General features: G+C 45.7%; 1 protein-coding gene across 6 annotated transcripts in view; it reads left to right on the forward strand.

Annotated features, from left to right (window-relative positions):
* Positions 1-23,168, forward strand: part of ptpn4a (protein tyrosine phosphatase non-receptor type 4a) — a 428,661-nt gene that overhangs the window by 312,459 nt on the left and 93,034 nt on the right. For 4 of the 6 annotated variants that reach the window (XM_072470160.1, XM_072470164.1, XM_072470168.1 and 1 more), the window contains 2 exons: positions 12,300-12,353; positions 21,143-21,301. In XM_072470160.1, coding sequence (XP_072326261.1) covers positions 12,300-12,353; positions 21,143-21,301 — 213 coding nt within the window. The remainder of the gene's footprint in view (positions 1-12,299; positions 12,354-21,142; positions 21,302-23,168) is intronic. The other 2 variants (XM_072470166.1, XM_072470175.1) reach the window with 1 other exon arrangement.

The following is a 23,168-nucleotide window of genomic DNA, read 5'->3' on the forward strand; positions in this document are numbered from 1 at the left end:
AAGAGCTAACGTTTCCAGTCCAATGACTCTTTGTCAAAGCGAACAGACAGAGAAAATGGGAAACATTCAACTCTGATCATGTTTGCCTTGCACCAAATTGCTTGTGCCTCGGGTAGTAATCTTGGTAGTGGCTCTGCATTTTAATTAAGCCCCTAGCTGATCAATATTCCCTTAGCAGGACCCCTTTCTTAATCCTACCTATGTCATTTTGTACTTGTGTGAAGCATGACAAACTAGATCCTGCTTCTGCTGGAAGTTCCTCTCCAGCCTGGAGGTAATCCTTAACGCTGGCACCGGACAGGCAACATAGCTTTCAGCACTCGTGCTATTGGCTGCAGAGAACAATATCTATTTCCCTAATTTTACTGTCCCGTACTGCAGCTACGTTCCATTTTGCTACCGCCACTTGAATGGCTCCTAGCACCAAGGTGCTGTCATCAGTTTGCTCACCCACTCTACTCTCTTTCATACAAGCTGCAAGAACCTCAACATGTTGAACAATTGCCAGGGTGTGAGGTTCCCCCATTGCTACCTTCTGGGTCCCCATACCTGCTTCATTGGCAGTTGCACCCTCTGTCTAAGATCATGAACCAAATCAAAAGTACCTGGATAAGGGTTGTGACTGCTGCCTGGAGCAAACTGTCCAGGTAACTTTCTCCCTACCTGATGCATTGCAGCATCCAATACTAGGGACTCCGCTTACCAACTCAGCTGAAGTTTCTGGAGCTGCAGGCCACTTAACTCTAGATTTGGTTGCTGTGGATCAGATTGGTGACCCCCAGATCCCACATGCTGCAGCTGCAACTCACCACCTGTCCTACCATCTTTACTGGGTTTGTTTTTGACTAATTAGGTTGAGTTTAGCAATATCACCTAACTGTTATCTGTAGTTATATTAGGTAATTTAACTAGTTATGCTGTAAGCAATACAATAATTATATTCCCCCAGCACTGATTTTAAACTATTGCCCCCAATCAGAGAGGTAAAATCTTCTCACCAATCAGTCACCCACCTGTTAACCTATTTAATACCTTGGAGCATTCATCAGTTACTGGAGACTGGAAAACGGTATAAAACGTAGCGCCTCCTTTCCCTTCAGCACTAAATTCATGCCTGCGTTCTGTACTCCTACTCCCTTATAATTATTTATTTTTTTTTAATTTAGAGTGCCAATTCATTTTTTTCAATTAAGGGACAATTTTAGTGTGGCCAATCCACCTACCCTGCACATCTTTGGGTTGTGGGGGCGAAACCCACGCAAACACAATGTGCAAACTCCACACGGACAGTGACCCAGAGCCGAGATCGGATCTGGGACCTCGGCACCGTGAGGCAGCAGTGCTATCCACTGCACCACCGTGCTGCCCTTCCCCTTATAATGATACGGTAAAATTAAGAGTTTTCCAGATGTATTCACGAACTAGTCAGTACAGCACTTACACTGCCAATTCATATTGAAAATATTAAACTTTTCTGTGGAAAACCTCAGCCACTTGGCTTTATTCCTGGTGAAAGTCAAAATAACATAGCACAAACCATGCTGTATACTGCAGCAGATATTGATTGTCTTTAGATTAGCTATTTTAATTTTCAGCAAATCCTAGTCCCCAGCGTGGGTAGGTGCATGAAAGAGTGACTAACATAGTGCAGCTGTGTAGAGTATTGATTCTGTCACATGTAAACCCTTGGTTGATATAATTTTTCAGGTTGGTTGAGATCTTTGAGCAATACTTCAAAGTAAGTGCTTAATTGTTGGTGCTTACATTGTGGATACAAGAAATGTGTTGTACCGTGACTTATTGACCAGTGATTGCTTTATTAAAATTTTATTTTTATTTAATTTTTCCAATTAAGGGGCACTACCCTGCACATTTTTGGGTTGTGGGGGTAAGACCCTTGGCCATTGATTACTGTAAATTATCCTTTGCCCGTTATTCAGAGGAGAATTTGATGAGTTCAGCCAGAGTCATTGAGAAAGAGGTGCAGGAGTAAGAGAGTCATCACAGAGCAAGCACTTGTGGTATTCTGTGCTGCATTCTAAAAGCCAAGATGGTTCAATAACAAAAATAGAGGCCAGTGGAAACAGCTCGTGCGTGTACGTCCTTGTGGTTGAATATTACAAAAATAGCCTCCAAAAAATTTCAGCATGGAGAAGGGGGTATTAACTGCCCTATTAAGTTTATAGTAGAAAACAACAGCTGATTCCTTTTTACCAGCAAGATTAACACGGTTCAAGTTGACTTTTCTAGAAAATTTTAAGTTGGCATATTTCCAGAAGTCTGAGCTAACAAATCCAGGTTCAACCTAGTTTCTAACTATCATAAAGCTTGCTAGTAATGAAAGTGTCAGCAATATATGGATCCTAACGAAAGCAAAATACTGCGGTTACTGGAAGTCTGACAGAAAATGCTGGAAAGGTTCAGCAGGTCAGGTAGAATCCTCTTCCCCACTGTAACCAGACTCCTAAACAACCCTTTTATGGACTGACTAATCTACACTTTGTGTGCTTCACCCGATGCCGGTGTCTATGTATTTACATTGTGCACCTTGTGTTGCCCTATTATGTATTTTCTTTTCTTTTCTTTTCTTTTCATGTTCTCAATGACCTGTTTGAGCTGCTCGCAGAAAAATACTTTTCACTGTACCTCGGTACATGTGGCAATAAACAAATCCAATCTATAGAGAGAAACAAAGGTAATGTTTCAGGTTGATGACTCTCATCGGAGCTGCAAAGCCATCCTAGCTTTTAATCCCTTATTGATGCTCTTTTGGTACAGGTTGTGCTCTGGCATTCCTTTCGCTAATGTGGTCTCTATTCCAGCATTTGTTTAAAATAAATAAATTGTGACCGGGATGCTTGTGGCAGCCATGATTTTAGGCTGTTGTTCAAGTTATTAAACCACGTGCACTATAAATAGTGTGCTTTTGCCAACAGCAAACTAAAACCTTAAATGTACAGAACTGCAATTTGCGGTATGTAAATGGTCTGTGGCAGTTATACCAGATTGTTTCCTTTTTATGCAGATTAGTTATTTGATCGCATTTTATTAAGTAGTTAATTCTTAAAGTTGCCACTTTGATAGTATTATGCTTCTGCTTAGTGTAAATTGATGTGAACGTAATGTCGACAAGCAGACTGAAATATCTAATCCCTGCTGACGACATTTAATCCAAACGTAAAACCACATTTTCAAAGGAAAAAAAGCATCAAAGCAATTCTCTACATATACACAATACAAGTAATATCACAGAAATAGCAGCAAATCAGGAATTGGAAGGAAGGGAACTCAGAAAGGTTACAATCATCAAGGAAGTGCTACGGAATAAAGTGTTGGAGCTGCGGCTGACAGTCTGGGTCTGATGGAATTCATTCAACGATCTTAAAAGAATGGCTAGTGAAATAATTGATGCCTTGGTTTTAAGTTTTCCAAACTTTGCCTGGATTCAAGGAATGTGCCATTAGATTGGGAAATAGCAGATGTAGCTCCGTTATTCAAAAAGGGAGGTAGATAGAATGCAGGAAACTACAGGCCTGTTGGCACATTTGTCATAGGGAAAATGTGAAATGCTGTTATTAAAGAATTTATACCAAGGCACTTGATAAGCTCAAGGTAATTGGGCAGAGTCAACATGGTTTTGAAAAAGCAAAATCAAGTCTTTTAAAAATATTTTTCTTCAAAGCTTTTCACCAAAAATATAAATGTACAAAACATAAAAAGAACAACCAAAGAGCATCAGAAGAACATCACATTAACCCAGCAAACAACCCCAACCCTCCGGCTCCCATGACACCAACCCCCAGCCACGTCCTGCCTTCCCTGTTTTTACGCCAACCCCCCCCCCCCGCTGACCCCTCCTTGAAGAAATCAATGAACGATTTCCAGCTCAGTGAGCCCTTCAACATGCCCCTAAAGAGAACTTAATCTTCGCTAGCCGCAAGACTTCTGCCAGGTCACTGACCCACATCCCTGCCTTCGGCGGCTCCGGGTCCCTGCAACATAACACAATCTGTCTTGGGCTATCAGGGGGACGAGGCCAATACACATTCTCGCTGTCTCTCTCGCTCTCTCCCTCCCCATAACCCGGCCCCCACCAACTGTACCAACACCTCCTCCCATTTGCACTTAACATCCAGGCATCCTTTCATTCCATCAGTTCCTTGTAAATATCCAATACCTTCCCCATCTCAATTTCGTCCTCCGACAGAAGCTTATCTTGCAGCACTGGAGGCACCTCTCCCCTCACAAAATCCCAAACCTGCAGGTAGCTAAACCCATTCTTCTATTCCTCTTATGCAACTCAAATACCCGTAATTTTGCATCAATTCTCGCCGCCACAGACCTATGGTTATCACAAATAATTGCTGACAACGACATACCCTCTAACCCCAAGTGCTGCCTGCACTGCCGCCACACCCTCCATGCCGACATCACCACTGGACTAACGGAATACTTGGCTGGTGAAAACGGCAGAGGCACCAGCAGCAAAGCCCTCAAGCACGTTCCCCTACAAGATGCTGCCTCCACCTACTCTCAAACTGACCTGTCCTCCACGACCCATTTCCTCACCATCGCAATGTTTGCAGCCCAGTAATAATTTCTCAAATTCAGCAACACCACCCCCTGCCCTCGCCTTCCCTGCCCACACAAACCCCAAAATCAACCCACTAACTTTCCTGAAGAACGACTTGAGGCCAATGATAGGCAGGTTCTGAAACACAACAGAAACCTAGGCAGCACTGTCATTTTTATTGTTTGCACCTGCCCTGCCACTGACGACGACAAAACATCCCACCTCCTAAAATCTGCCTTCATCCCCTCTATCAATCAGGCCAAGTTCAACCTATGCAGCTGGGCCTAACTCAGCCCCACCTGGATAACGATATCCAAAGCTCATCCCACCACCCTAAACGGCAACTCCCCTAACGTCCTTTCCTGCCCACTAGCATTGATCGGGAACACCTCACTCTTTCCCATAATCAATTAATATCCCAAAAACCGGCCAAACTCCCCCATATTCCCTCCCTACCCCCATGCAGCCCAACTGGTCCGAAACATATAATAATAGATCATCCATATACAGCGAGACGCTATACTCAACCCCATTCCCCCCCCCCTCATGCTCAATCCCTCAACATCCAGAGTGCCATTGCCAGTGGCTCTGTCACCAAGGCCAAAAGCAACATGCCTCATCCCATGGTATAACCCAAAGTACCCCAAATTCAACTAGGTTCGTCCGCACACTCGCCACTGTGCCTTATACCACCGGACCCGATCCACAAGCCCCTGTTCGAACCTGAACCTCCCCAACACCTCTAACAAATCCACCCACTCCACCCGATCAAAAGCCTTCTCTGCATCTATTGCCACCACTACCTCAACCTCTTGCCCCCCCCCCCCCCCTGTGAGCATCACATTGAGTAACCTCCAGACATTCACCGACAACTGCTTTCTTTTCACAAAACCTGTCTGATCTTCCCCAATCAACCTCGGCATGTCGTCCTCAATCCACGTGCAAGCACCTTCGGCAATTGCTTGGCATCAACATTCAACATATCAAGTGAGATGACCCACACTGTTCTGGGTCCTTATCCTTTTTAAGAATCGGAGATAGAAGCCTGCAACAAAGTAGCGGGGAGTTCCTCCTTTCCCTCGCCTCATTATGCACCCTCACCCGCAATAGCCCCAAACTACTTATAAAACTCCACTGGATAACCATCCGGACCCGGGGCCACCTGCATCGCCCCCATGCTATCCATCACTTACCGCAGCTCAATCTGGGACTCCTGCACTCACTCCTCCTCCACTTTGGGGAAATGCCTCATCCACTCTTTCCCCCTCAGGGGTCCCTCCTCCAACTTGGGAAACTCCAACTCATCCAGGAAATTCCTCAACCCCTCTTCCGGCTATGCGGAGTCTGCACGTTCTCCCTGTGTCTGCGTGGGTTTCCTCCAGGTGCTTCGGTTTCCTCCCACAAGTCCCGAAAGACGTGCTGTTTGGTATTTTGGACATTCTGAATTCTCCTTCAGTGTACCCAAACAGGCGCCTGAATGTGTCGACTAGGAGATTTTCACTGTAACTTCATTGCAGTGCTAATGTAAGCCTACTTATGATGCTAAAGATTATTATTATTGTTAATATGAAACAATTGATCCGGGAAAGCACCCGGTGTAGATGGGAGGTGTATGAAAACTCCTTCGCCCTCGTTCTCCCAAATCTCCATGGGTCTCGCCTCCTCCCCCTTCAACTCCCTAGCCACTGCCGACTCCTCAACGACTTCAAGCTCGACCGATCCAGACTCGGATCCAGGACGGTATTATAATCTCTCTTTCCCTCCCTCCCTGCACCTTTATAATCAACCGGTGCATATCTAAATCTGGAATCCTCACCAGCACCCGTCTCATACAATTCACATTATCCAAATTTGGGGCATAAACATTAACCAGAACCACTGACATCCCCTCCTGCTTCCCACTGACCACCACATATCTACACCCCGGATCGGCCACAATGTTCCCCACCTCAAACACCATCCTCTTATTATCCAACACCACCACTCCCCACATCTTCATATCCACCCCCGAGTGGATCAACTGCCCAACCCATCCCTTCCTCAGCCTCGTCTGCTCTCCTAACTTCAGGCGTGTCTCCTGCAGAAACACCACATTTGTTTTCGGAATCCTAAAGTACATGACCACACGTGACTGTTTAACTGGCCCTTCAGCCCTTGCACATTCCACATGACCAGCCTGGTTGGGAGGATCACCGTCCCCCTCCCCTGCTGATCGGCCATACCCCTTCTTGGGCCAGCACATGCCACGTGCCCCTCCAGGCCCACCCTCCAGGGTTAACTGATACCTCTCGCTTCCTAATTGAGCCACACCAATCACATACATTATTGCAACCCTCGTCTCTCCCCCCTCTCACGGATAGAGGATTTTTTTGTTTTTTTTGTTCATGGGACGTGGGCATCGCTGGCTGGGCCAGCATTTATTGCCCATCCCTGAGAGGGCATTTCAGAATGAACCACATTACTGTGGGTCTGGAGTCACATGTAGACCAGACCAGGTAAGAACAGATTTCCTTCCCTAAAGGACATTCGTGACCCAGATGAATTTTTACAACAATCGACAATGGTTTCATATTCACCTCTCTAGACTTTTAATTCCAAATTTTTATTGAATTCAAATTTCACCATCTGCCATGGCGGGATTTGAACCCAGTTTCCCAAAGCGTGATTCTGAGTCTCTGGATTATCAGTCCAGCAATAGTACCACTACACTACTCCCTCTCACTGGCAGAAGGCAGAGTGTGGGGTTTTTCAGGATAGCAGCCGGTAACGACTGGTGTGCCTCGGATCAGTGTTGGACCACAACATTTCCCAATATACATTAACAACCTGGAAGAAGGAACTGAGGCACTGTTGCTTAGTTTGCAGATGATATGCAGCGGAACAGGTAGTATTGAGGAAGCAGGACAGTTGCAGAAGGACTTGGACAGGCTAGGAGAATGAGCAAAGAAATGGCAGATGGAATACGATGTGGAAAAGTGAGATTATGCACTTGGGTAGGAAGAATGTAGACTTTTTTCTAAATGGGAAAAGGCTTAGGAAATCAGAAGCACAAAAGGGCTTAGGAGTCCTAGTTCAAGATTCTCTTAAGGTTAACGTGCAGGTTCAGTCGGCAGTTAGGAAGGCAAATGCAACATTAGCATTCACGCCATGAGAGCCCAGAATACAAGAGCAGAGATGTACTTAGGCTGTAAAAGGCTCTGGTCAGACCCCATTTGGAGTATTGTGAGCAGTTTTGGGCCCCGTATCTAAGGAAGGATGTGCTGGCCTTGGAAAGGGTTCAGAGGAGGTTCACAAGAATGATCCCTGGAATGAAGAGCTTGTCGTATGAGGAACGGTTGAGGACTCTGGGTCCGTACTCGTTGGAGTTTGGAAGGATAAGGAGGAGTCTTATTGAAACTTACAGGATACTGAGAGGCCTGGATAGAGTGGACATAGAGAGGATGTTTCCACTTGTAGGAAAATCTAGAACCTGAGGGCACAGCCTCAGACTGAAAGGATGATCCTTTAAAACTGAGATGAGGAGGAATTTCTTCAGCCAAAGGGTGGTGAATCTGTGGAACACTTTGCCGCAGAAGGCCGAATAGGCCAAATCACTGAGTATCTAGGACAGAGATAGCCAAGTTCTTGATAGGGGGATCAGGGGTTATGAAGAGAATGGGGATGAGAAATATATCAGCCATGATTGTATGGCAGAGCAGCCTCGATGGGACGAATGGCCTAATTTTACTGGTATAACTTATTAACATAACATTTTTAAATAATCTTGATTGTCACAAGTAGGCTTACATTAACATTGCAATGAAGTTACCCACACAGACACGGGGAGAACGTGCAGACTCCACACAGACCCAACCGGGACCCTGGAGTTGTGAAACAGCAGTACTAACCATTGTGCTACCATTTGAACCAGTTGATGCACTGTACTTGGATTTACAGAAGGCATTTGATAAAGTGCCACATCAAAGGTTATTGTGGATAATAAAAGCTCATGTTATAGGGGGTAGCATATGGGAATGGATAGAAGATTGGCTAGCTAACGGGAAGGGGAGAGAAGACATAAATGGGTCTTTTTCTGGTTGACAGGATATGACAAGTGGTTGCTGCAGAGATCAGTGCTACAGCCTCAATTTTTCAATTTTATACAAATGATTTGGAACAGAAGGTAGTGTTGATGCTAAATTTGCTGATGACACGTATGTCGGAAAGTAAACTGAAGAGATCGAAGGAAGTTAAAAGGGGACATGAAGCAGTTCAGAGGAGATTTACTAAACTAATACCAGGAATGGGCAGATTGACTTATGAAGAAAGATTGAACATGCTAGGTTTGTATCTGCTGGAGTTTAGAAGTGTAAGAGGTAATTTGATTCAAACATATAGGATTCTGAGGGGTGTTGACTAGGTGCATGTGGAAAGGGTGCTTTCACTTGTGGGGAATCTAGAACGAGGGGTCACTGCGTAAAAGTAAATTAAGACTGTCATTTAAGACCGGATTGGATGTGGTAAACCACTGTATTGTATTGTACTGTTGTACTGTTCCATGCCTGGGCTTGTCCCTGCTGGGTCCGAACCACTGTAGTATATTATATGTGTATTGTGGTAAACTGCCACTGTATTATATGTAATGTGGTAAACTACTGCCTGCTGGCTCCGCCTCCCCTCGGGCTTGGTATAAAGGTGGCTAGTCTCCACCGCTGCCTCAGTTCGGGATCCGAGGCCAGGAGGCTTTCCATTTAGTTTATTAAAGCCTCAGTTACGTTCACCACTCGTCGTGTGTTCATTGAAGGCATATCATGGGGGGAGTGGGTTTTTGGAGCTCACTTCTTTAAAGCAAGTGGAAGCAACATTTTTTAAATGTTTTCCAGGCAGAAGTCTGGAGATTCTTGATTAACAGGAAGTGAAAGATGATCGGGTAGGTGGGAGGTTACAGTGACCCATGAATCTTACTGAATGGTGGAGCAGCCTCCAAGGGTCAAGTGACTTATTCCTGCTCCTAACTCGCGTGTTCGTATATAAATGGTCCCTTGCTGTTCCTTCTATTTCACGCTCTCTCTCATGGCCCCCTACTTATTTCCTGACCATCTCTCCTCTCATCTCCACCGCTCCCCTCCTGCAGCCCCCCACACTGCCTTGATCCACTCTGTTGGAAGGGAGACATATTTCTTTGAACTTCCACTGAAGACAGCTTCGCTGTTAGTTGAATTAGAATTGTAAATACTCAATATTCAGCATATCAGGGGCATCTCTGGAGAAAGAAACAGTTAACATTTCAGGTGAACATCTGGACAATGAGAAGGGAGTTGGTAAAAGGGCAAGTGTTGCATCTGTTATGCTTGCATCGAAAGGTGATGCAAGAAGAATGGTGTTGCTGTTGGGAAAGATTAAGGTGTGGACAGAGGAAAAAGGCTTGTTCATCTCCATTATTCTCGCCCTCCAGGGCCATAATTTGCACATTCTAAATTCTCCCTCCGTGTACCTGATCAGGGGCTGGAATGTGGCGACTTGGGGCTTTTCACAGTAACTTCATTGCAGTGTTAATGTAAGCCTACTTGTGACAATAAAGATTATTATTATTATAAACACTCCTTCCCGTTTTCCAGATGAAAGTGATTTATGTCTCCTACACATTGGGAAGACTAAATGCAGATTGTGTGACCACTGTTTGACTGCCAATGTAACCCCAAGTTCCAGTAGCTGCCATTTCCATTCTCATACGCCCCACTCAACACTGACATTTCTGGAGCAGTGAAGGAGACCCATGACAGTGAAGCTCAACATAGGCCTGAGGAACGCTACCTCATCTTTTTGATTATGCATTTTAAAACCTTCGAGACTCAACTTGGAATTCAATGACTTCAAATCACAGCCCCGCCTCCATTTTTTTCACATGCCAGCTGTTGATAATTCTGCTATTCCCAGAGATAGCAGATGCGTTGGTATTAATTTTCCAAAATTTGTTAGAATCTGGTAAGTAGCAAAGATAAATCCTCCATTCAAGATGACAGGAAGCAGACAGTAGGAAACTACAGGCCACTTAGCTTGACGTCTGACATGAGGAACGTGTTCGAATCGATCATTAAAGAGATTAAAGCTGGGCACTTAGACAAGCTCAAGGTAATTGGGAATAATCAGCAAGGTTTTATAGAAGGGGATTTACAAGCATCCTTTGAAGGAGTAACTGTGGATACAGGGTACTTGGATTTCCAGAAAGCATTTAATAAGCTGCCACAGAAAAGGTAATTGCAAAACCAAAGCTCATGGTGCAGGAGATAACATATTGGCCTGGATTGAGGATTTGCTGGCAGCAAGAACTCAGTGTGCATAAATTAGTCTTTCTGATTGGCAGGATGTGCAAAGTGGAGTGCCACAAAGTGGAGTGCCACTGTGCTGGGACCTCAGTGTTTCACAATTTAATGATAATCGCTTATTGTCACAAGTAGGCTTCAATGAAGTTACTGTGAAAAGCCCCTTACATTAACATCAGTAACTTGGACGAGAGGAGCGAAGCCTGGTATCTAAGTTTGCAAATGACACAAAGATGGATAGGAAAGTATGTTGTGAAGAAGGCATACGGAATTTGCAGATCGATATTAGATAGATTGAGTGAGTGGGCAAAGAAGTGGCAGATGGAGTATAATGTGGGAAAGTGTGAAGTTATTCTGGCAGGAAGAATTAAAAATCTATTACTTAAATGGAGAATGACGGCAGAATGCCTAGGTGCATAAGTCACAAAACGTTAGTATGCAGGTGCAGCATGTAATCAAGAAGGCTAATGGGATGCTATCCATTACGAGAGAAATTGAACATTAAAGTAGGATGTCTTGCTTCAGTTGTACGGGGCATTGGTGAGACCGCAACTGGAATACTGTGTGCAGTTTTTGTCTCCTTATTTAAGGAATTGTGTAACTGCTTTGGGGGCAGTTTAAAGAAGATTTATTAGATTGATACCTGCATTGAGCAGGTTGTCTTCTGAGCATAGGTTGTAAAAGCTGGGCTTGTTTCCACTGGAGTTTAGAAGAGTGAGGGGTGACTTGAACAATGTAAGATCCTGAAAGATATTGATACGGTAGATGTGGAAAGAATGTTTCCTCTTGTGGGTGAGTCCAGAACTAGGTGGCACTTTTTAAAATAAGAAATCGCCCGTATAGAACAGAGGTGAGGAGAAATTCTTTCTGAGGCTTGTGCGACTTTGGAACTGTATATCTCCGAAGGCGGTGGAAGCAGGGTCACCGAATATTTTTAAGGCAGAGGTAGAAAGCTTCTTAGGCAGTCGACACAAACAGATAAGCCTGATATTATTAAATGGCGTAGCAGACCTGAGTGGGTGGGTGGCTACTTCTGCTCCTATTCCTATGTTTGTATTTTGACCTCAAGTGGACACATCTTTTGTTTCTTTACTTGGACCATTGCTATCTCATCTCTTTTGTCTCTGCCTTCTGCTCTATCACTGATCTTTTGTTCATTTTCACACTCTTACCTCTTACCTGTTTTATCTCTAACTTGTTCAATTCCTAACGAAAGGTCTTTGGCTTGAAATTTTAACCATTTCTTCCACCCCAAATCCTGACACACCTGAGTATTTCCAGCAATTTCTCAATTTCAGATTTCCAGCATCTGCAGTATTTTTCCTTTGTGTCTCATATTAACTGACCCAGTGGAATCCAGCATTGTTGTCTGGTCAGTGGAAATATTGCTGATGTCCAATGGTGATCAGTCTTTTTTTTTCCAGATGTAACCCTACACCTCATAACCAAATTTGGGACCAGTTTTTCGTAAATTCTACGTGAGTTGTAGCTGCATGCCTCCTCATCATTCAAACATGTCCCGTTCTTGCTTATTTTAATCAATTCTAATTGCTCTCCATATATTTTTCTCATTATTTTAAGGTAGTACCCTAGTTTTCTCATTCCAAATTATTTGGTTTGTTCCCCTTTCCTGTTACACTTCTGCTTTTTTATTAAATGGTAAATGAATAAGCAAATAAAGTACAAATGTAATAGCCCAGACTTTGTGGTTAAAATAACAGATGTTATTAGCGCTCAACATTTTAAAAAAAAAAAATGTTTATTCAAAAATTTTCAACCATTCAAAACCCCACCCCACGGAACAAAAAAGAAAAGACAAGTCACAGAGCAAGACATAAACATATCAATCCAACATAATACAGAACTTTGTACAATGGGTTCCTCCCGGACATATTGACTTTCCCATATGTTTATGTTTTTCCTTTCTCAAGTGCCCCTAGGAAAAAACCCTTTCCCCGCCCTCCCTTCTACCCCCCCCCCCCCCAAAAGAAACGCCTCCCCTCCCCTCCCTGGGTTGCTGCTGCTGCTGACCCACCTCCATTTAACGTTCCGCGAGATAGTCTAGGAACGGTCATCACCGCCTGAAGAACCCCTGCGCAGACCCTCTCAAGGCAAACTTTATCCACTCCAGCTTGATGAACCCTGTCATGTCGTTTATCCAGGCTTCCACATGGGGGCCTTCGCGTCTTTCCACAATAGCAAGATCCTCCACCGGGCTACCAGGGACGCAAAGGCCAGGATACCGGCCTCTTTCGCCTCCTGCACTCCCGGCTTGTCCGCCACTCCAAATAGTGCTAGCCCCCAACTTGGCTTGACCTGGACTTTCACCACCTTAGACATAGTCCTCGCAACACCCCTTCAGAACCCACCCAGTGCCGGGCGCAACCAGAACATATGGGCGTGATTCACCGGGCTTCCTGAGCACCTCCCACATCTGTCCTCCACCCCAAAGAACCTACTCCGCCTCGCCCCTGTCATATCCGCTCTGTGAATAACCTTAAACTGTATCAGGCTGAGCCTGGCACACGAGGAAGAGGAATTAACCCTACTTAGGGCATCAGCCCACAGACCCTCTTCAATCTCCTCCCCCAACTCCTCCTCCCATTTGCCCTTTTCTCCTCTACCAGAGTCGCCTCCTCTTCTTTCATCTCCTGATATATCGCCGACACCTTGCCCTCTCCGACCCATACACCCAAAATCACCCTGTCCTGAATCCCCTGTGCCGGGAGCAACGGGAATTCCCTCACCTGCCGCCTCACAAACGCCCTCACTTGCATGTACCTAAAAGCATTTCCCGGGGGTAGCCCAAATTTCTCCTCCAGCGCCCCTAGGCTCCCAAACGTCCCACCGATGAACAGGTCCCCCATTCTTCTAATCCCTGCCCAATGCCAGCTCTGAAACCCCCCGTCCATCCTTCCTGGGACAAACCGATGGTTATCTCTGATCGGAGACCACACCGAGGCTTCCATCGCTCCCTTGTGTCGTCTCCAATGCCCCCAGATCTTTAGCGTTGCCGCCACCACCGAACTCGTGGTGTACCTTGTCGGCGAGAGCGGCAGCGGTGCCGTCACCAGCGCCCCCAGGCTCGTTCCTTTGCAGGACGCCATCTCCAACCTCTTCCATGCCGCCCCCTCTCCCTCCATCACCCACTTACGGATCATCGCCACGTTGGCTGCCCAATAGTAGCCACCCAGATTCGGCAACGCCAGCCCTCCTCTATCTCTACTACGCTCCAGAAACCCCCTCCTTACCCTCGGGGTCTTGTTTGCCTGCACAAAACCCATAATGCTCCTGCCTACCCTCTTAAAAAAAAGGCCTTGGTGATCATAATTAGAAGGCACTGGAACACAAAAAGAAACCTCGGGAGGACCATCATTTTAATCGACTGTACTCTGCCTGCTAGTGAGAGTGGCAACATGTCCCATCGTTTGAAGTCCTGCTCCACCAGCCGCGTCAAATTAAGTTTATGCACGGCCCCCCAACTCCTAGCTATTTGGATCCCCAAGTACCGAAAGCTCCTTTCTGCCCTCCTCAACGGTAGGTCGTCTATCCCTCTTCCCTGGTCCCCTGGATGCACCACAAAGAGCTCACTTAGCCGGAGAAGTCCCCAAACTCCCTTAGGATCTGCATGACCTCCACCATCCCCTCCACTGGATCCGCCACATACAGCAACAGGTCGTCTGCATACTTGATGCTCCTCTCCCCCTCGGACCACCCCCCTCCATTTCCTGGACTCCCTTAATGCCATGGCCAAAGGTTTAATTGCTAATGCACAACAGGGGGGACAGGGGGCACCCCTGCCTCGTCCCTCGATACAGCCGAAAATACTCCGACCTCTGCCGATTCGTAACCACACTCGCCACCGGGGCACCATACAGGAACTTAACCCAACTAATAAACCCCTCCCCAAACCCAAACCTCCGCAACACTTCCCAGAGATACTCCCACTCTACTCGGTCAAAGGCCTTCTCCGCATCCGTAGCTGCCACTATCTCCGCCTCTCCCTCCACCGATGGCATCATTATCACGTTTAGGAGCCTCCGCACATTGGTGTTTAGCTGCCTGCCCTTTACAAATCCCGTCTGGTCCTCGTGAATCGCCCCCGGGACACAGTCCTCAATCCTCAAGTAGCCAGCACTTTTGCCAGCAACTTAGCATCCACGTTAAGGAACGAAATCGGCCTATATGACCCACATTGCAGTGGGTCCTTATCCCGCTTCAGGATCAAAGAGATCATCGCCTCAGACATTGTCAGGGGCAGGGCCCCCCCTCTCCCTTGCCTCATTGAAAGTCCTCACCAGCAACGGGGCTAACAGGTCTACGTACTTCCTGTAGTACTCAACCGGGAACCCATCTGGACCCGGGGCCTTCCCCGCCTGCATGCTCCGCAGTCCTTTAATCAGCTCCTCCAACCCAATTGGCGCCCCCAAACCAGCCACCTCCTGCTCCTCCACCCTCGGGAACCTCAGTTGGTCCAAAAATCGTCGCATCCCCTCTTCCCTGGTGGCCTTAAATGCCTCATTTATTTACTCCGCACCGTCGTTCCTCTTCCATCCTTGACTCCACCTATCTCCCTCGGTGCCATCCTCTTACGGAGCTGATGTGCCAGCATCCGGCTCGCCTTCTCCCCATACTCATACGCGCCCCCTATGCTTTCCTCCACTGTGCCTCTGCCTTCCCTGTGGTCAACAGGTCAAATTCCGTCTGGAGACTTCGCCTCTCCCCAAGTAGTCCCTCTTCAGGGGCCTCTGCATATCTCCTGTCCACCCTTAAAATCTCCCCCACTAACCTCTCCCTTTCCCTGCCCCCTCTCTTCTCCCTGTGAGCCCTGATGGAGATTAACTCTCCCCTGACCACCGCCTTCAGCGCCTCCCATACTACCCCCACCTGAACCTCCCCGTTGTCGTTGGCCTCCAAATACCTTTCAATGCACCCCCGAACCCTCCCGCACACCACCTCGTCTGCCAGTAATCCCACATTCAAATGCCACAACGGGCGTTGGTCCCTCTCCTCTCCCAACTCCAGTTCCACCCAGTGCGGGGCGTGGTCTGAGATGGCTATGGCCGAATACTCCGTTCCCTCCATTTTCGGGATCAGCGCCCTGCTCAGAACAAAAAAATCTATCCGGGAGTAGGCTTTGTGTACGTGGGAGAAAAAAGAAAATTCCCTGGCCAGGGGCCTGGCAAATCTCCATGGATCCACTCCCCCCATCTGGTCCATAAACCCCCTAAGCACCTTGGCCGCAGCCGGCCTCTTTCTGGAACGATCTAATGCTGGGTCCAACACCGTGTTAAAATCCCCCCCCCATTATCAAGCTTCCTACCTCCAGGTCCGGAATGCGCCCCAGCATACGCTTCAGAAATCCAGCATCGTCCCAGTTCGGGGCGTATACATTTACCAATACCACCCTGCAGCCTACCGCTCACCATCACGTATCGACCTCCATTGTCCACTGCTATGTTCTTGGCTTCAAACGACACCCGCTTCCCCACCAGTATTGCCACCCCTCTATTCTTCGCATCCAGCCCCGAATGGAATACCTGTCCTACACATCCCTTGCTTAACCTGACCTGGTCTGCCACCTTCAAATGTGTCTCCTGAAGCATGACCACGTTTGCCTTCAGTCCCTTTAAGTGCACGAACACGCGGGCCCTCTTAACCGGCCCATTCAGGCCCCTCACATTCCACGTTATCAGCCGGATTGGGCCTCCCCCCCCCCCCCCCCCCCCGCCGACTCGCCATCTCCTGCTTTAAGCCAGTCCCGTGCCCGCGCCTCCCGCACCCTCCAGTCCCCCAGACGGGGAACCCCCGCCCCGACCACCTCTTCTGTTTTCAGTTCCCCCTTGGCCAATGCAGCAGCAACCCTATTTCTCCCCCCTTCCCCCCGCTAGATCCATGTCCAGCTCTTTTGCTCCCCCCATAACACTCCCGTAAGTCTGCTGACCCCAGCTTCCCCCGCCTTCCCGTTGACCCCCCCCCCCCCCTCCTCACCAGCAATCGGTGTGCGCTCCTCCATCCCCCCCCCCCCCCTCCGCCCATCCCTAATGCGGGAAAAAGCCCGCGCTTTCCTGAGTCAGCCCCGCCCCCTGTGGCGCAGCTCCTGTTGCGATCTTATCCCAATTCCCCCATCCCCGGGCCTCCCCTCCCTCCAGCACCGGCGCCCACATTTCCCACAGTCTCCCCATCAAATCTCTTCCCCATCCATCGCCCCACCCATGGAACATTCCTTGCGCATAATTAAAACCCTGTATACAATCGACATCCCCCCCCCCCACAACCACAGACCCTCAGTTTGAGTCCAATTTTTCAGTTTGGATAAAGGTCCCAGCCTCTTGAGGCGTTTCAAAGTAGTGGTGTCGATCCTGAAATGTGACCCACAGTGGTGCTGGCTGCAGCATTCCTATGCAGCACCGCCTTGGCCCGATTAAAACCAGCTCTCTTCTTTGTCACCTCCGCGCTCCAGTCCTGGTAGATTCGGATCACCGCATTCTCCCATCTACTGCTCCGCTCCTTCTTGGCCCATCTCAGGACACACTCTCTGTCCACGAAACGATGAAACCTCACCACTACCGCCCTTGGCGGCTCGTTGGCCTTGGATCTCCTCGCCAGGACCCGATGAGCCCCATCTAGCTCCAGGGGACTCGGAGAGGCCTCAGCACCCATCAGCGAATGGAGCATCGTGCTCACGTACGCCCCCGCCTCGGCCCTCTCCACCCCTTCAGGGAGACCCAGAATCCGAAGATTCCTCCTCCTCGACCTGTTCTCCAGGTCCTCGAATCTTTCGGCCCACCTCTTGTGCAGCACCTCGTGAGCCTCCATCTTCACCGCCAGGCCCAAGATCTCGTCCTCGTTCTCGGTGGCTTTTTCCCACACCTCTCGGATCTCTACCCCTTGGGCCTTCTGGGTCTCTTTCAGCCCCTCGATCGCCGTCAGCAGTGGCGGCAGCACCTCTTTCTTAAGCTCCTCCACGCAGCGCCTGAGAAACTCCTGCTGCTCCGGCCCCCCATGCTGCTCGATCTCTGCCCTCCGCCATCTTGTTTTTCCTTCCTCGTTTCTTTCACTGCTCCAAAGCCACTTTTTTTAACCGCTCCAATTCTGGTCCACTCCATATACTATGGAAGGGGGAACCTTGCTCTCACCTTCCCACACGGGAAGTCGTCGAAAAATTTCTGTTGGGGCTCCTCTGGAGAGCCCAAAAGTCCGTTCTAGCGGGACCCGCCGAAATGTGCGGCTTAGCTCCGCATCGCCGCAACCGGAAGTCAGCGCTCAACATTTTAAAGAGTTAATTGGGCAGCAATTTACAGGAAAGTGCACATACACAGTTAAGTACTGTAATCTGGAATTTGCAGTCAGGGTTGTCCTGCTCCTCCAAAATCTCCTCTGTATTTACAGAGAGACTCCCCATTGAAATATGTACTTCCTGGTTCAGACTGCATACCTTGGTAGAGATTCTTCAATCTGATCAGTTTAGGAGATACAGAGTAGCCTGTCTTGATATGAAGAACTCCTTGCTGAAGTAGATCAGTAATCAAGTGGAGCATAAACGCCAGCATGAACTGCTTGGCTGAATGGCCATTTTCTGTGCTGTATGTTCTATATAATCACTGCAAGTTCCAGTGTAAAAGCCTGTAAAAGGCCTGCGGGCAAGTACAAGTATAAAGAGCGCTTGACACTATTAGTTCACCACTGACTGCAATATCTGAGCCAATATACTTTGTCAGCTCCAGATTAAACAATAAATTGTTTGCAGCTCCAGTGCAAAAGCAATACATTTTTTAAAAATCGTGTCTCTGCAAATGTGTCCAAAAACAGTTGTTCAATATATGTTTAATTCAAAAGGCTGCCAAACAAACGAACATCTGAACAAATCAAACTACATGCTATATTTTGAGTGATTTGACTCCTTGCTAAAGGAAATTACCAACAGCAAGTCAACCATTCATTATCACATTGTATCAATGTAAACCGGAGCATGATTTCTGTGAATGAAGCTGTATTCTCTTTAACACTGCATGTGATAATTAAAGAAACCAATGCTATCGAACACCTTGATTGAAATACATCATTTTAGTCCTGGTTAGTTTTGTATACTTGATGGCGCATGTATTCCTTTAAATATAGGAAAGACGCTGGCTTGGAATTGAGTTCGTATTTCTGTACTCTTGGGTAGTGTGGTGTGTGTGTGTGTGTGTGTATGCTAATGCGATGGTCATCACAATGCAGAAAGGGAGTTTGGTGATATGTTATATGGCACAGAAGATCTTTAGAACATTTCTCAGTCCTATGCTTGTGTGGAAAACAATTAATTGCTGTCGATGAACCAAGTATGCCATTCAACCATGCCTTGTTAAGAATAGATGTCTTGGCTTATACATTCAAAATGGAAATGTAACCAGGAGATGTCATTGCACTTGTAGTGAGACCAAGTTACATAAAGTTCAGATGGCTTTTCATGGCAGGTCTTTGAACAGAATTGTAAGTATATAAAACTCTGATCAAAAGATGCACTTAAGAAAACTTTTTTTGCCTATGGGGAGTTATGGATTTTTTTTCAAAATATTTTTTCCTGTCTTATGATTTCTGCCAGCTATTGACTATTTCCCAGCTCAGTAATTTTGAAAGGACTTTCCTAATGTATTTGATCCAGCCCTGGGCTGGTGGGATGTGTCCATGACTTTGTCTTGCCATCCTACAGAACTAACTCAAAAAGTTCTGGATTGGAATGAGGAGATCACCACCTATCTTTCTGATTTTCCCTTTTCTCAATCCACTAGCATTCAGTCAATGATCCAATGTCAGGATTTTTAAAAATTGATTTATGGAATGTAGGTGTCATTGGATTGCCCAGTATTTATTCCCCTTCCCTAATTGTCCTTGAGAAGGTGATGGTGAGTTGCCTTCTTGAACCACAGCAGCCCATGTGGTGTAGGTGCACCCAGAATGCTGTTAGAGAGGGAGTTCCAAGAGGTTGTCCCAGTGACAGTGAAGGAAGGATGATATATTTCCAAGTCTGAAAAGTATGTGGCTTGGAGGGAAACTTGTCCCTTGTCCTTCTGGATGGTAGCATGTTTGTGTGTTTCGAGGGTGCTGACTACGGCATGCTGGCGAGTTTCTGGGTAATGACAAGAAGACTGTGTCTGCCCCCATGAGTGTGTGCACCTCCCTGTTGTGTGTATGTGTGCAAAATTTCATGCTTGGTGATCTGTTTCTGGTCTATGGATTGGCTGTTTTCATTTCCAGTTTGTGAAAAGGTCAGTCACATCTATCACAACACACTGAGAAAGATCAATGTGTATAATTACCAAATGCCAAATAGTTGTTCAAATGGAACCCAAACTGTCAAATTGCACCTCAGTATCATTCCTATTTCTTCCTGCACACTCACTCCATTACGTTGTTTCGAAAGGCTGTTTTGACAATGTACTCATGATGTCCACTGTAACCTCGCATTTCTAACAAGGCATGCATTTGTGCATAAACACACCAACAAATTTCACAAAATGAACACCTCATATGAACTATTTCCATTCTTGTGTCGATAAGTAGATCTCGTTTATAAATATTATTATAAATATTCAGCTTTATGTTGACTAATTCTAACCATTAACATGAAATTATGCTTGTAGTTAGCTCAGTTCAAAAGTGGATGGAATCAAACAAAGGGTGAGATTTAGAACTTGGTATTCAAAAAAATAGGCAAGAGGCAAGCTGTGTATGATCAGATAAGCTTATTTTTATTGTAACAGCACTAATCCATTTATTAGTATAGATTTATTTTTCACTGTTATTTTTCACTCTGGTGCTATCAGAGGCATTTTCTTTTGCTGGTAGCAGTAATCAGGAGCTAACTTTGAAGGCCAGCACATTATTTTAGTTTACGTGTGATGGCACTTCCTACTGAAGCATTAAATTTGTAATGTCATTGCTGTAGAATTGCAGGATTATAAATTCAATTTGTAGTGGTTTGTGGCTTAATGCAGAGAAACAACTCTACGTGTTTTATTATATTACAATTGTGACAATGCTTCAAGCTTTGGTAGACCCTGAGAATGTTAAAATGCTCTATATAAATTTAAGTGTGAAAAGTTATTTTTGTGAATGATCATTTTGGAGGTGGGTTGTGTGGAAGCTGTTACAATACTGCCACAGTTGAGAACTAGTAAAATACATGTTGTGGTAATTAATTTGGTGGTCATGTGTCCTAATTAGTTTCTGTTCTCCTTTTGTCTTTGCAACTGAAACTGCCAATTAAATTCTTGGAATAAAGTCGGAACTCCACGTTTACTCAGGAAGGAAGCCGTCTGAGACCATCATCTGTAGGACATTTGGTTGACCACATAGTTCATGTTTCATCAAGTGAAGTCTTTGCCAACCACAAATCGCCTTCCTCCACGCAAGCAAACAGTATTATTCTGGAGTCATCTCCGTAAGTTTCCCATACTGGTTATTTGATACACTTGTTCAGGCGGTTTATCTAACTTGTGTGTGAGTTTTCAGGTTGTTTGGGTTTGGAGCCTAATGCTGTGGTTTACTTCACTCATTCTGGTTTTCAAATTACCTATTTTCACTTGGTGATACCTGCTGACATCAATTCCATATTAATTTTTTATAATGCAAGGATAGAATTTTTTTGGGCTGCACAATTACACAGTGGTTAGCACTGCTGCCTCACGACGCCGAGGACCCGGATTCGATCACGGCCCCGGGTCACTGTCCATATGGAGTTTGCACATTCTCCCCGTGTCTGCGTGGGTGTCACCCTCGCATGCCAAAGATGTGCGGGGTAGGTGAATTGGCCACGCCACATTTCCCCTTATTTGGGGGGATAAAAAGAATTGGGTACTCTAAATTTATTTTTTTAAAGGGTAGAATTTTCTATCATATCTAAATGTTCCATCATGAAACCTGCAGCAGTTACTCTCAAATCCAAACTGCACACAAGGTAAGCACTAATTGGTATTTTACTTAACGCTCCCAAATTTTACTTTACGCTTCAAAATATCATGGGTTATCGAATTTCGGGTTCTGCCATTTGTGACACAATTTTGGCCTGCTTCAAATTATAAAATATATATATTCTATATATCCCCATTTGAATTGTAGCTGGACATAAATATGAAATGTTTCAAATGGAAGCCACATTTTCTGCTGTCCAGTATTTAAATTATAACTTGTGCACAGCAGGCTTGAAATGGTCAATTCTTTTGTTTTATCGTGTGTACGAAAATTAACTTTGATTAGAATTAACAGGTGACCCATTTCCAGCCAACTTGACTGATTTATTTTTCTTAGGTCATGACAATTCTGCAGATGCAGCTTACCAAAATATAATTTGAATATATCAGTTTATATTTTTTTCATGTTTGCGTACTGAACGTGTTGCTGCTGGAAAGAAATGCAAACGAGGGCAGTTAGGATAATGCAGCCCGGTGCACAATGTACATCATTAAGCAGATTGCCTGGGGCTAAAGCATTAAATACTGCTCCAGACTGTAAAATAAGCTGCTTTCATCTACCATTCATAATGAATCTCAAACTTGGCTGGATAAACACAAAGCAATGCACTCTTTGGTTAAAGTTTGATTCTTGAAGCTCTCAGCTTGTTATACCCGTATGAAGGGTGCACTGTTTCTTTTCAGAGGAAATAATAGACTTCACAGAAATAATGCTTGTTTCAAGAAAGAATGCAAATGTGTAATACAAGTAGCGAAGCCTTTAACCATTTTTTGGTTAAACACCTTTCTTTGCCTGTTGTCAAGGTGGGACTTAACCTAACCTGACCTGACTTGTTTTTTTTAGATCTGCTGTATCAGCCCTAACAATAGCCAAAATCTATAAATTGTTGGATAAGTTTAAATCATTCCACTGTTTCTCAACTGCAAAATCATCTAGTTTAATTTAATGCAAGCAGTTGAAGAAGAAGAAGAAAAGTCTAGGAAAATAACATTTGTTCATAATAGTTGCCATTTTCATATTGGGAAGAGAGAATCACCATACAAATGTCAATGGGTTGCTAAAATAATTTTTTCACATCGACTGAGTTCTGGCATGTCCGGTTTAATTGCAGTTGTGCTATCCAGAAGTAACTGCACAAAATGAAATGTCACATGCAAAAATGAAGTGCCTTTTTAAAGGTGCCAAGTAACTGGTGAGCCCTTAACAAAGGGTTTTAATTTACTAAAATTGACTACTGTAACTAATAAATGCTACTTTATAGTTTTCAATACACTTTTGTTATTTAAAATCAGGTTATTCATGGGTGGTGAACTAAAACACTGATTAAAGATGCTTAT

The sequence above is a fragment of the Scyliorhinus torazame genome, chromosome 2, assembly GCF_047496885.1.
Source record: "Scyliorhinus torazame isolate Kashiwa2021f chromosome 2, sScyTor2.1, whole genome shotgun sequence".
Taxonomy (NCBI): Eukaryota; Metazoa; Chordata; class Chondrichthyes; order Carcharhiniformes; family Scyliorhinidae; genus Scyliorhinus; species Scyliorhinus torazame.